The sequence below is a fragment of the Ursus maritimus genome, unplaced genomic scaffold (genome assembly GCF_017311325.1).
Source record: "Ursus maritimus isolate PB19 unplaced genomic scaffold, ASM1731132v1 scaffold_14, whole genome shotgun sequence".
Classification (NCBI taxonomy): Eukaryota; Metazoa; Chordata; class Mammalia; order Carnivora; family Ursidae; genus Ursus; species Ursus maritimus.
This window is the reverse complement of record NW_024423786.1, coordinates 60,541,070-60,555,418: the sequence shown is the minus strand read 5'-3', so window position 1 is coordinate 60,555,418 and position 14,349 is coordinate 60,541,070. Positions and strand designations below refer to the sequence as shown.

At 59.6% G+C, this 14,349-nt stretch overlaps 1 protein-coding gene across 1 annotated transcript in view; it reads right to left on the bottom strand.

Moving 5' to 3' along the window:
- Positions 1-6,196: 6,196 nt before the first annotated feature.
- Positions 6,197-14,349, bottom strand: part of DNAH2 (dynein axonemal heavy chain 2) — a 79,205-nt gene continuing 71,052 nt past the window's right edge. The window contains exons 76-85 of the mRNA XM_040629974.1: positions 13,031-13,221; positions 9,027-9,218; positions 8,665-8,849; positions 8,213-8,441; positions 7,984-8,135; positions 7,729-7,843; positions 7,127-7,303; positions 6,967-7,041; positions 6,628-6,778; positions 6,197-6,514 (exon numbers count right to left, since the gene is read on the bottom strand). Coding sequence (XP_040485908.1) covers positions 6,360-6,514; positions 6,628-6,778; positions 6,967-7,041; positions 7,127-7,303; positions 7,729-7,843; positions 7,984-8,135; positions 8,213-8,441; positions 8,665-8,849; positions 9,027-9,218; positions 13,031-13,221 — 1,622 coding nt within the window. The 3' untranslated portion in view covers positions 6,197-6,359. The remainder of the gene's footprint in view (positions 6,515-6,627; positions 6,779-6,966; positions 7,042-7,126; positions 7,304-7,728; positions 7,844-7,983; positions 8,136-8,212; positions 8,442-8,664; positions 8,850-9,026; positions 9,219-13,030; positions 13,222-14,349) is intronic.

The window sequence follows — 14,349 nt, the reverse complement described above, 5'->3', positions numbered from 1 at the left end:
GGCTGGGGGGTGGGTAGTTAAAGGAAGAGACCGGAAGGGAGGAGGAGGGAGCCTGCTGGTGGGGAGGGAGGGAGGGGGAGGAGGAGGTGGAGGAGGAGGAGGAGGAGGAGGAGGAGGAGGAGGAGGAGGGAGGGGTTGGGGAGAGCCTGCTACAGTTCTTTGTTTGACTCCGGGACTCAGGAGGACGGGGAGGAGGGAGGGAGGCAGGAGCTGCAAGCGCCGGGGCAGGCCCAGGAGGCAGAGGAGGGACCTGCCCCCGCCCCCACTCCCCCTGCCCCTCCCCTCCCTACCCGGACTCGGGGCACCGCCGGGGACAGACACCCAGCAGGTAACCCCGGCCTGGCTCGCCCTCCCTTCTCGGATTTTCCTCCACACCCTCCCGGATGACCCCTTTCCCCATTCTGTCTCCCCATTTTCCTCTGGCCTTGCCTCTTTTCCCTGGCCCTCCTCGTTCCATCTCCCCAGTTGGGCTTGTCGCCCGCTGGCCGCGCCGCTTGTCTCGTGCAGCCCGACTCCCTTCCCGCCCGACAGCCTCTGCGCCCCAGGTCTGCCCGCGGCACCTTCGGGGCTCTGTCTCGCTGCTTCTCTGGGCTTGGCTTTCCTTCCGACCTGTCCCCTGGGCTCTGAGTAAGAAGGCAGTCCCTGTCCTTTTTCTCTCCCCCTGTTCCCCGCCCCCAACTCTGGCCCCCTTTCTCCTTCTAGCAGTCTCTAGGTGTGGGAGAGAACTCGAATTTGGGGGCCCTCTGGAGGGGCAAGGGGCTGTATGTCGCTGGGGAAAGGGGCTGTGTGTGCGGGTGGGGGTGGGGGCAGCTAGAGACCTGGCTGCCTCTCTGTTGTCCCTTTAAATGGCCCTCACATTTCTGGGGACTCTTGGGGGAGGTGGCAAGCCGCCTGCCTGGGGGCAGGGCCCTCGGTTTGTCCACACAATCAGGGGTGGTAATGATTTAAAGGGACAGCCTCGGTGTGGCCGCTGCCACCCTGTGCCGGCGGGAGGGGGAGCCGGCAGGCTGTGTCTGGGGAGGCTTGGCTGGTGAGCAGGGCATTTGAGGCTGAATCTGTCGTGGGGCCTGCCAGGTCTAGGATGGTGCTGAGGCTGGGACCTGCAAGGAGGGGTGACAGCTTGCGGGGGAGGGGAGGCACTCAGCCTGGACCTTCTCCTAGGCCCCACCTTTGGGTGCTCGGACTCCTTGGCCAAGAGTCCTTGAGTCCAAACTATGGAGTGTGTGGGCCATCGGTGGGGACCAGTGGGTCTGCAGGTCAGCAGCCTGGCCTGGGCACACTGGAGCTGGCCCCTTCAGCTTCCCTTTTGTTGTTTGGCTCTGTGCACAAGAAAGCCCCAGCCCCTCCCCCAGCTCCCCCTTCCCGTCCACATGCCCCCCAACACACACACCCACCCCAGCTGTTGGACAGATGAATTACAGCCTCCGGCTTGGGGCCAGGGCTGGTGAGGGATTAAAGCTCTGGGGCTGGCCCTTTAAATGGCTGTTGGCCCCTCCCCCACTCTGGTGTCCAGACACCCCATACACACCCCTGTGACCCCCTTGGCTGCCCCTCACTCCTTCTTTGGTGTGTCCCAAGGCCTGCCACTCCCCTCTGTCAGGCTAGACCTTCCCCAGCTTCCCTTCCCCCAACACAACCACATACACAAACACTGCAGACTGCACACACATACACACACGCACACACACACTCGTCCCACATTCTCAGCATCCCTGTCCTGGAAGGTTCCCCAGCACTAGTCTCTCTCCACCCACCCACCCAACCTTTTACACACCCCTCAGCCAAGCCCGGTCCCCGCAAAGAAAACTGTGGAGTCCCTCTGCTAAATTGAAAGGCTCCAGAGAACAACATGGGAGGGGACTGGGGTCTTGCTTAAAAACCAAGAACCACAATACAATTATTTTATTTTCATGGCCAGAGAAATAGTCTGAGCTGTTTCTTCTCCAAGAGGGGGAAAAAATAATCCTAAAGAAAGCAACGCAAATCTGACTAAAGCCCTCATCAAATATAGTGCACAAGGCAGCGGAAGCTAATCCCTAGCCCTCTCCCTCCCACCCGCCAAATTAACACCAACTCTCCACCCCTCCCTAACCAACTCCTCAGGTCCCGGCCAGGCCGAAGGCGGCCGAACAACTATCATCGTAAAAATAACAACTATCACCACTGAACGAGAATGAGCATTTCATAAGGAGCATTCGCTCAATATTTATTCTGTGCCCCGCACTGTGCTGAGTGCGTTGCATAAATTATCTCAACCCCCCCCCCCCGGCCTAGAAGGTGTGTATTGATATTTAAATTTTCCAGATGCAGAATATGAGGCTGTGGGAGGTGCTGACCTTTCCAAGTCCCTACAACCACTAAGTGGCAGAGCTGGGAACAGAATCCGTGTCTGATCTGACAGCCCGAGCTCTAAGGTGCAGTACAAGAAAAACGAATTTTTTCCAGTATCATAAGCAAATCCCAGGACTTAACTCAGTAGGAAAAGGCACTCGCAGCTATCAACTGGGTCCTTCTCCCTCAGGAAAGTGACCCACCCACCTACACGGAATAAAGACCCTGACTTTTCAGTCTAATGCTGTTTCCTGACCCTTTTCCTCGCTCTTGGGGTGTCACGGATTGAGATCAGAGGTGAGCTGCTGTCCAGTGGCCCCTCCCACACCACACACAGCTCTCCAGGGAGCAGCTATCTGCCAACCACTCCCACTTCAACTCAAAATGGGGAGAGGGGCAACAGGACACTTGGCAATGCAGCAGGTGGGAAAGCAGAAAGACTGCTGGGAGGCTCTTTCAAGGGGAGGAGGGGCTGGGAAGGAAAGCTCTCGGTACCAATCTGGGGCAAAGTGCCCCCGGGTTCCCGTAGCCCAGCCAAGGGGCAAAGTCTTTGGGCCCCACCACACCCGTGCCCCTCCCCCTCACAGAACTCCAGGCCAGGGTTTCCCACCTGCAGGCTGCTAGGGCCAAGGGAAGGGAGAGGGGGAAAAGATGGCACGGGGTTGGAACTGGACTCGGGGCAGAGGTGGGGGGTTGCGGGATGAAAAGGGGAGGAGGCCTCCGGCCTGGCAACCGTCCCAGGGCACGTGCACTGGTGACATCATCCCAGGCCACCTCTAACACAGACCTTTGACCCCTAGGGGCGGAAAGGGGACTTTGGCTAAGCTTCCTGGGAAATAGCCTTAGGAATTCTGGGAGCCCAAAGAGGGGAGGGAAGGAACCCAGGCGGCTTGCCTTTATCTCTTCTACCCCCAATACGGCTCCAGTCCCCGGGACTCGGGCTTCCTAAGGCTCCTCCTCCCCGCCTCCAGCCCTGACCTCCCAACCCACATTTCTGACGGAGTCCCGACACGCCTCTCGCAGATACTGTGCCTTCTCTCTCCCGGGCGAGATCTCGGGTGGGGGGCGGAAGGTGGGGGACGGGGGCACCGGGTCCCGCGGGGCTCCGTCTCCCATCTGCGGGATCCCCCGTGGCCCAGCCGGCCGCCAGCCGGAACCTGTCTGGGTCCCCAACTCTCCTGCCCCTCCCCGCGCTGTTCCAGGGCGGAGTCTGTGGAGTTGAAACCAGGACACGGCGAGAGGAAGAGTTATATAACCGGGAGAAGCCGAGAAGGACGAGCGGAGACCAGGACAGACAGCCCGAAGGGAGCACAGAGAAGTGCAAAGAGCACGAGGGCGAGTGGGGAAGACACGTTAGGGACGGGAAGGATTTTGGTGTGCATCAAAGAGGAGGAATTCACGCGAAGAAGGGGCGTCAGGGCCCGGCAAGAGTCACCTGGGCCGTCCGGGGCTTCCCCGCAGCGCCCTCCCCCGCCGCCTACAGCAGCTGAGCCCGAGCGAGTGAAGCTTCGGGAAGGGGCGCTGATACCCGTTCCGTTCCCCTTGGGGAGGCAACCTAAGCCAGAGCCCGGGAAGGCGGCGGCGGAGCAGAAGGGGCCGGAAACCACAGCTCCGCCCAGCCCACCTGGAAGAGTGGGGCGCCAGCTGGGGGTCGGTGGGAAACAGGTAGCCGGCCCCTCCCACGCAAGGCTGGGCAGTAATGGTTCGAGACCCAGCGACAGAGGACGGGTGCGTCCAGACGCCTGGGTCCCGAGAGGCTGAGGAGCGCAGCCCAGGTCTAGTTTGCAAACACAGACTCAAATGGGGGGGGGGAGACCGTGTGCGGCGAGCGCCGACTCGCCGCGCAGGCGCAGGGGGGCACCCGGGCGCGTGCGGAGGAGGGAGGGGGGTGGGCGCGAGCGTGTGGGAGTGCACGTGCGGGTCCAGAGCAGCTTCCCCCCTCCCTTCCTCCGCTTCTCCCCCTCCCCTCTCCCCTTTCCTGTCGCTCTATGATGCCTCCTCCACATTGGCTGCCCGGACCCTGATGTCAGGGACGTCCGCCGGAGCGGATTGGTCGGACGCGAGAGTTCGGGAATCCGGCTCCCAAGTCTGGCTCTGCAGTTACTCCGGCAACAGGGCAAGCAACCCCCGGGAGGGCAGCGAAGCTGTGCTCCGGACCGCGCCTGGGTCCTGCCTCCCTCCGGACCACCGCCGCGCCCTCCCCTGCGGCAGCGCGGCTGGCCGCCTCCCCTCCGTCTTTCCCGAGATCTCCCGATCCCGGGGAGCAGGCGTCCTGCCCTAGACCTTCCCCGCGGTCGCCCCGCCCCCCACTCGCCACACCCCCCTCCGGTCCCCAGGTCACCGCCACCAGCCGCAGCAGACAGGAAGCGAATCTGCGTTGCTTAGTAACCAAGCCGCGTGCCCCCTCCCCACTATTTACTCGGCCGGGGGAGGCGGAGACTGAATCCCAGCCCCCTCCCCATCCTCTGCCCTTCGCCCTCCCGCCCACAATTTCCTGTGAGGGGCCAAGATGACAGGAAGTCAAACGCGCACCTCGGCCCACCTTTCTCTCGGGCCGGGCGGGGGGCTTCGGCCGCCCCCACGTCCACAGCGCCCACCCGGCTCCGCGGCTCGGGCTGCGCGTCTCGCCCTCGCCATCTCGTGGCTGCGCTGGGAAGGTCCGCACCGAGCTGGGCCCGGGCCGGGCGAGCGCGACGAGCCGCCGAGTGGGGTCGGACCCGGGATGGAGGGGCTAGCGGGGTGCGGTGGAGAGGATGGACGCCAAGGCTGCCGCGGAGACAGCAGCGCTGCTGCGGAGGCGTTCCCGGCGTGAGGGGCAAGGCGGAGGCGACACACCTCACCGTGCGGAGAACTGGAGGGGCACCCGAAGGGGCCCCTGACCCGGAGACCCTTTCCTGCCCGGCCACGCCCGACCTCAAGGGGCCGTCGCACTGGCCCCCAGCTGCGGACTCTGACCTTCAGTCCTGCCCTTCTGTCAGGGGCCGCCCCGCCCCGCCCCAGGGTCGAGGAGGGGAATCTTAGCCCAAGGGGGACTGGCAGCCCTTTCAGGCCTCTCTTTACATCCGAACCCCCTAGTCTTCTTCCTCCTCGCTCTTCCCCCACCCCGCACTCTTCTAGGGAACCCTGGCGTCCTGCGCCCCAGTCTTCTTTCCAGTGCCTTTGCCGAGACCCAAACGTCCATCCCCAGCTCTACCCGTCCTGAGACTCAGGCGTCCCGCCCCCCTGCGCGGAGATGGGTTTCTCTCTTTCAGACGCCCTCGCAGCTCCCCGTTACCTGGTTCTGGGGTGTCCCAGGTGCTCAGGCTCCCCGAGGTCTCCCAGGGGGTCGAGCGGGCCCCCCCTCTCCCAGGCCAGGGCCGGGGGGGCCGCTCCGCCCCGTGGCGCAGTTGGATTTTCCAACACAAACACCGCCCCCCCTGCGCCCCGGCCCCGCCCCCTTCCCCATGGTCCCGCCCCTCCCCGCGCCGGAGTCCCTCTCTCGGGCCCCGCCCCGCCTTCTGCCGGTCCCACTGGGCTCAAGCTCAGGTGACGAGTAGGATGCCGGATGCGGGGTACCGGGTTCGGGGTGCAACGTACCGGGTCCAGCCCCGATCCCTGCCTGACAAACCCTTATTCCATTCGGATCACGCGCCTTTCCAAAGTAAGCCCCGCCCCACCCGCTCCGGTCCAGCCCCGAAATTTAGCCACTCCCGTTTTAGGTCCCACCGCCCGGCCCCTCGTCCAAGGCCACGCCCCCTTCCTCTCCAGGCCTCCCACTTCCCCAGCTCCTTTCCCCATCCTTCAGCAGCCCATAGGAGTCCCCTTCCTCTGTAAGGCCCAGGCTTCCCTCCCCAAACCCCCAGTACCCCATTGAGAGGCTCAGGGCTTTTGGCTGAGGGTGTTTTATTGCTCTGAGTTCCAATACAATTATTTTTATGGCTAGCACACCTGGCTGTCTCCAGGTCCCCATTATGTGGCCCCAGTTAAATCCAGCCTCGGTCCCTAGTGTCCCCAACCCTCTGTCAAGCGGGGAGGAAGAGGAGGCCTTCTCAGTTGTCCAGGCTCATGAGCAGAGCAGTGCCCCTCTTGATCCAGTGGTCAGACGTCATGGTCCCAGACCGGAGGTCAATGCCGATGACAAAGGAGGCGCGGTCTGAGCTGCCCGCCCGGTTGGGGTAATAATAGCAGGGACAGGAGTACATGCCTGGGGGAAAGAGAGGAGAAGTCAGAGCCCTGTAGCCCATGGGAGAGCTGGGCGGGAGCAGGTGTGGGTCCAAACTAAGGACGGAGAAGGCCCATCTGAGGGAGCTAGCCCACCCTTGGCGCTCTTCTTTCGACTTTCGGTAGGCCGGAAGTGGATCGTAGGCATGAGGCAGACAAGCTGCATGGGCTCTGCCTCCACCAAGCAGGAGTTCTTCCGGTCCCAGCCGGCGCCCTCCAGGTACAGGCCACGGACCCAGACGCCGTCCTGGGAAGACACGGGGACAGGTTCCATGGGGGCACGTTCGGGGAGAAGCCTAGACCTTCGGCTACCAGCACACCTGAACTGCCACCTCTCTTCTTCCTCCTTAACTAGTTGTTCCCCACCTTTGCTCCCAGCAGCCTCCCCCACAAGCCCCGCCTCTGCTCAGAGCCCTAAGCACAGCTGGCTCCCACCTTGGGTGGATACACTAGGTTGCTGTCGTCCACGGTGGAAACAATGAACTCCCAAGAGAGGTTGTCCACTGGAATCTGGGGGTTAAAGCAGAGTGTAAAGGAGGAGAGCAAATCCATGCCCCCAGCATCCGCCCCCCCATCACACTTCCCACACTCGCACGTTGTTTTGGCGAGCTGAGGACTGCAGCACAGCAGTGAGGAAGCCGGTGGGAAAGGTGAAGCCAGACAGCCAGAAGATGACAGGAGGCCGGGCTCGGCTGGCCCACAGCTCGAACTGTTCCACGCGCGTGGCCAAGTCCCGGGTCCACGAAGCCAGCGGCTTTTGTGAGGGATATGCCTGGAGGAGGAGGCAGGGTATGTCATGCACTCATTGATTCATGCATTCAGATCTCAATTTTGAGCGCCTGGAACAGACGTGGGAAGAATCCGTGGTGTCAGCCTGTTCCCCAGCTGCAGTTGGGCCAAGCTCTCCCAAGCCAGCTCCCGGGAAAGAGCAACAGTAACATGAACCCGTTACCATCAATGAAGCACCTACTAAGAGTTACACACAGTACTGAGCATCCTTGAAACGTTCTTGGGGGAGGTTAGGAACTTCCCCTAAGTTCCTAGGTTAATCGGTGCGAAGCCAGCCTGTGAAGAGCAGAGCCAGATCTCTGCCTTGAATCTATGAGGCTCCAAAGCCCAGGCTCACTGCATTTTGCCATATGCCCCCCAGAACCGGGAGATGGAGGGCACAGGGGTCCGAGAGTGATGCAATCTTGCCTTTCCCCAGAGTGGAGGGACATGGGCATCGAAGATGCAATTGAAAATCTCTTCCAGGCTTGTAGACATGACGATGAGGCCCTGAATGCCTTTTTCGAGGTCTGTCAGTGAGGACCTGAGCAGGGTAAGGTGGGAGCTTAGAGATGGGAAGGGCCTGGCAGAGCCATCCCCGGAAGGTGGGGGTGGGGGGTGCTGGGGGGAAGCCCTTGCCTCTTGCCCCCGCCCCACGAGCCACAGAACCCCTCTCCGTCTTACAGGATGGTCTCCATAAGCTTGTTGTATCTCTGGATCTCCTGCAGGAGGACCACATTGAGGGGGGAAGGGTCCATGGCCAGCAGTTTTCGGGTCCCCTCATAGTCGATCATTTCAGGGATCTTCTGTTTCACGTCAGCGGCCAACTCGAGGACCTGGCGCAGCGGGAGCTCTGAGCGGCAGCCTCTCGGCCTCCTTGCTGGCCCTCCCCCAGCTGTCGGCCTGCTCTTACCTTCTCTTCCCGGCTCTGGCCTCCAGCCCTGGTGGGTGTAATCTGGGGTTGCAGGGAAAGCAGAGTCTCAAAGAGAGTTCGTGCCTCGGTGATCTGGGAGGCCACATCCGCATTGGGGTGCTGGCCAAAGGCCTCTGGGGGGTCCATGCCCGGCAACATGCTGATGTGCTCCTTGTAAGAGGCCAGGCTCCCATCTTTGGGGATGAAGTAAGCCTCCAACACCGACAACCTGGGGGCCCGCGGCATGATCACCGCCACGCTGCGGGCCTCGGGGGTTTCCGTGCCAGGCCGAGAGCCCGGTCACCGCGCGTGGCCCCTTCATCCCGCTCCCTGCTCCTGCTGCCTTCCCCGACCCCACAGACGCCTCTCCTCCAACACTCCCACCGCCCCCAGTCCTGCCCCTGGTCTGCTGGTGTCCTCCGGCCCCACGCTCGGCGCCCCTTCCCCCTCACCGGTAAAAGGGGGCTGACAGAGACTGGTCACAGAAATAGTCGTTGATGTAGGTGGTGAGCAGACGCCGGTCCCAGTCGTCCGTGACGTGCCCGCCGTAGTTGACGCCGGCAATGAGGTACTTGAGCGCGTCCCACGGTGTCTCCTCATACTCGTCCAGGTAGAGACTCAGCAAGTTCTCGGACACCTGGGCGTGGCCCCAGCCCCAGCCCCAGCCCCACCCCCACACACAGTTAGGGCAGGGACTCTGCCCACGGGGCTTTTAACGCAGACTTTCTGTCAGTGGCCCTTCCCACGGGGGAGCCCACGGGGCAGGCGGTGTAAGGAGAGAGGGCTGGGGCGACGCACTACTGTTGGTACAAACCTCGAAGTCGGAGTCATTGAAGCCATAGACAATGTTCCAGCCAAGCTGCAGGAACTTTTTACGTTCCAGCAACACAGAATGGAAGAAGCAGAGTGAAAACAGCAGCTTCTTATACTTGGCAGGTTTGGAGCAGCGGGAAAACTGTGTCTCCGTCATCAGCTGGTAAAGACGTGTCATGTTGGCCTTCAGGCCCTGGGGACAATGCAGTGCAGAGGTGGGGTGACACGCATCGTGCTAAGCCCTGACCCTAGCACCACCATGAACGGTTGTGGAGGTTGCTCACTGCACAAGAGCACTGGCTGAAGGGGTGAGAAGGCGGAACTCCAGCCGTTGATCTGCATGCCAAGATGCGCACGATTCACAGGACTGGGTGGGGGCCTCACTTTAATTTGCACACAGACGCTATGTGGGCTCATGGCAGCTCTACCTTCTTGTCCCCCCCACTTTTGATCCTCTCAGCCACGATGTTCTCAGTGGTGGGTAGGCCACCTCAACTGGGAGAACCAGGAGATATAAACAAAGATGGAGATATATACATGCAACTATTAATGGACAAAAATGGACACACTACTGTATGCAAAGGTTCAGGGTACATGAAGGGTCATAGTGTGTCAGCAAGAACGGACAGTCTAGTGATCGATTTTTCAGGCTTCGTGAACACCCCTGCGGGTCAAGGTGGACAGAGTCTCACCATGGGAAGGAGATGACCAGGCTGACAGGAGGGCTCTGGTTTCCTGGAGATGGAAAGAATGGGAGGGATAGAGGCACAAAGGGGAGAATAAGTGAGAAGATGAGTCTAGGACGCCTGGGTGGCTCAGTTGGTTAAGCGACTGCCTTCGGCTCAGGTCATGATCCCAGCATCCCAGGACTGAGTCCCACATCCCGGGATCGAGTCCCGCATCGGGCTCCCTGCTCAGCGGGGAGCCTGCCAGGGAGCCCGCTTCTCTCTCTGACCCTCCCCCATCTTGTGCTTTCTCTCTGTCCCTCTCGAATAAATAAATACAATCTTTAATAAAAAAGAAAGAAGATGAGTCTAACTGATGTCAAGGGCAAGGACTCAGGTGGGGTCAGAAGGGCCATGAACAGATGAAGCCATTTGGACTTGATTCACCACTGGGACAGCAACACGTTGAAACAGTGATTTTAAGACGAGGCACCCATGATGGACAGAATGGAGTAGTGAAAAAATTGGAGTAAGAATACTGCCATTTATAACATCAAAATACATAAAGCTTCTAGGAATAAATAAAAATGCACAAATCTTTATAGAGAAAACGATAAAACTTGATTGAAATAAAGACTACGTGGAGAGACCTACCACAATCACAGATGAGGAGACCCAATATATACCAGAGATGGTGATTTCCTACGATCAAGAGATGTTTTTTTTAGAACTTGACAAGCTGATTCCAGCATTTATGTTGGAGAATAAAAGGCCATGAGTAGCCTGAAGAAGAATATGGTAGAGACTTGCCTTCCCAGCCATCAGGGATTATGAGAGATCTATGGGGCGACTGAGACAGTGTATATTGACCCCAGTATGAACCCCCTGACCAATGAACAGAACAAAGGGCCCAGAAACCTACACATATATAAACATGATTTTAGGCTTCACAGACACTGCAGATCAGAAGGGTAATTGTGGGCTATTTGATGATGGTACTGGGAGAACTGGTTATCTATGTGGGTGGGGAAAAAAACAAAAACAAAATTGGACCCGTACTCCTTCTACACAACAATCACCTTCAAGTGATTAAAACACCAAAACAGGAAAGTCAGATGATAAATGCTTCCAAAGACCAGTGTAAGAGAGTGCCTTCGCCACCTTGGAGTACGCAAAGGTTTCTTGAACAGCACCTAGCAGCACAAGCCATAAAGAAGAAAAGAGCTAAGTTCCGCCTCATGACAACTAAGGGCCTCTAGTCACCGAAAAAAATAACAAAAAGGAAAAAAAGACAACCCGCCAAACACAAAGCTGACGACGGATTCGGAAGTGGAACGCGAGGAGCCACGAAACCGAGCACGAAGGGAGGTCCAGTGTATAGCGCTGACCAGCACGGAGAGTTGCAGGTCGCCGGGTGCCTGCAGCCAGCACGGTGCCCGCCAGGCGCGCCTGCCCCGCGGGGAGGGAAGGCGATGGCAAGGGGAGTCCTCGTTCTTACTTGGGAAGGTGGGCACACGCTGTGTGGAACTGGGATCCTTTATGTCTCGCATACGTTTTATAGTCTTTTGTGTCTGCGTAATATTTGGTTAGAAGGAAAAGACCAGACAGCAGGCGGTGATCCAAGAAAACACTCCCGAGCCGTCCCCCGACTGGCTGTGGTTCTGCGGGGGGATTTTATACAGGACGCGATTGGGCCATTGAAGAACATTGGAAATATATAATAGGTTTAGGTTACAGCATCATCAGAGGCGCCTGGGTGGCAGGTCGGGTAAGTGTCTGAGTCTCAGGATCGTGAGATCGAGCTGGCATCGGACTCCACACTGAGCACGGATGCTGCTTAAGGTTCTCTCTCTCTCCCTGTCAGCCCCGCCCCCCGCTTGCTCACTCTCGCGCTCTCTCAAAGAATAAAGAATGAAAACAATTAAAAAAAAAAACTTAGGGGCACCATTAACAAAGATGGGATGAGGAGGCTCTCTCTGATGGCCGGCTGGCGACTTGCTTTGAGAACGGGGGATTGAGGGTGCGGGTGCCGGGAAGAAATTCAGGCCTGGGCCTGGGCTGCTGGTGCTGGAGATAAGGATTGGAGTGGAAATCAGGAAAAGGACCATTTCTCCGCCAGCTTGTCAAAGGAGGAAATGTAGAATGGGCACAGCTGGAGGTCAAGGACCAAGCCTGGAGCTAGGACCACAGGGCAACCAGGAAAGGCGGCGTGGTAAGTGACGTCAGGGAACCCAGGGGAGGGGCAGTCCGCCGTGCCCACGGCCCCAGCGCTGCCAAGGCGGACTGAAACGGATGAGACATGTGTTCACACAGTGCTGACTGGTGGAGCCCCTGGTCAGTCCGGGTCCTGGTGCTCATCACGAGATGAGCAAGATGCTGAGAGACGGGGCCCCTGCCCTCGGGGAGCTTCCAGTCTAGAGAAGTCGGGCCTCAGTCAGAACCACCCTAACACGTGTCCACTCTCTCAGCGGTGGGGGGGGGGGGGCAGCGGGAGCGGGTATCCCTGGGCTGTTGGCCTAGACGTGGAGGGCAGAGGTTTCCTGAGGAAGTGATGATGGGCCCAGGCCTGAAGGGGCAGAGGAGGGGGTGGGGAGGACGCAGGGGCCAGCAGCAGGGGCTTCTAGAAGCCTTGGGAGGGCAAAGAGTACAGAGTCTGGAGGAAGAGGAAGAAGACATTTTAAGAATTAACGGTTGTAGGTGGAGCAAAGAAAGCGGAGAGCAGGGAGGCGATGGGTGCAGCCAGGAGGCCCCGGGGGGCACAGGGGCCATATTAATATGGGTTTTAGTCTTGACTAAAAGCAACGAAAAGCTGCTACAATAGTTTACGCAGAGGTAAGCGGGTGGGATATAAGACAGGAGCAGATCTTAGAGAATCGGGGCGGCTGCCTTTAATGGTGACTTTGCAATACCGGAGCTCACACTTTTAAGAGTTGGAGGGAGGAAGGGGGGAGGCTGGGGCCCAGCCAGTGTGGCATTAGGGAGAGATGAAAGGAAATGCTGGGAGGCAGGAAGGTTCTATGGACTAGTTATTTACTCTTCTGTGCCTTAGCTTCCTCTCTGTAAAATGGGGTCACAGTACTTACCTGATAGAGCGTGTGCGTTTTAAATGAATTAGTAAACAACAACGACTGGCTCACGATAACGCTCAAGGAATGTTTAGATATTACTATTAGGTTCTAAGAGTTTGACGCGTCGAGGAGAGAAATGAGGTGGAATTTTCTAGAAGACAGCAGAATCGAGAAGCCATGTTGTCGTTATGGTCGGGCCTCTCGCGGATGCTAGCAGGAAGAAAGCGGGGCCAGATGGCACCCTTGGTGCCAGCTACCTGCGGGCGCCATACCTTCGGCGGTTCCGTGGTCATCTTGATGCTGGCCTGCAAGATGGAGATAGGGAAGCCCGGGTGGGGGCTAGAGCTGAGCCAGAGGCGGAAAGAAGGGTGAGGATCTTCCACCTGCAGCTGCTCCACCAGCTTGTCCAGATTGGGCATCCAAGACAGTGACAGGTGGCAGTTAGCTAGAAACACCCAGTGTCCTGCAAAGGAGAGGCTGTATTCAGTGGGAACCGCTCCCTGAGCCCCATCTGTCCCGCACTTTGCCCGATTGCATGTGTGTGAGGGGGCGGGGGTCCAAACCCCGCTCGGCCATTCCCGGAGCCTTCTGGAGCAGTGGGGGCTGCAGTTACAGCGCCGAGGCTGGGGGCAGAGGAGCAGGACTGACACTGACCCTGGACCACACCCTCCCGGAGAAGCCGAGCAGCAATGGGGGCCTGGCCCTGGCCCAGGGACAGGGCGTGGAAGCGCTGGGCCATGCCCGTGTGCTCTGCCAGCTGCAGCAGGGCGCTGGTGGGATCCACGCCGGGGGACAGGATGAAGATCAGCGGGGTTCGCGGGGTCGAATCCTCCAACACCTGCCAGAAGCACAGGGCGCCGTCTCAGGCGGAGGCCCCGGCACACGGGCGGGAGGGAGAGATGGTGGAGAAGCGCGAGGTAGAGGGACAGAAGGCCCCAGGGCCATGCGGGCGAGGAAACCAAGCCACTGACCAGCTTCATGTTTAGCACCGGCGGCTCGATGAAGCGGGAGCCTAGGCTGGACACGATGAAGGACGTGACGCAGAAGGCCACGCGGTCCTGGCGCAGGGAGCGCACGATCAGCATCCGCTGCATCTCGTTGCAGGCGTTCTCCCACTCACCTGGGGACGGGCGGGCAGCGGACGGGTCGGGGCGGGGCGGGTCAGGTCGGGGCGGGGCGAGGCGAGCAGAGGGGCGGGAGGGGGCGGTACCTGGCAGCATGGCCTTCTCCGGGGTGGCACTGGTGTACCACAGGTGCCAGTCACGAGGGTACTGTTCAAAGGAGTTCATGAGTCCGTGGAAGTTGGTCAGCTTGTCCAGCTCTGTGATGTTATCCCAGTAGGCGTCCGCCAGCCAGCCGGTACACGGGTTGTCCATTTGGCCCTCCCGATCCAGCACCTGCGCCAGGAGCGAGGAGCAAGGGATTGGACTGAGCGGGAACACCCCCCAAAGAACGACCTTTTCTTTTTTAATGACGGGAAAGCCCAGATGAGTCCCGCATGAAACAAGGAAGGAAGGAGGACAGGTATCCGAGATGGGTTGGGATCCACCTTGCGTGGGCAAGTCAGTGGCGGGGGGGGGGGGGGGGGGGG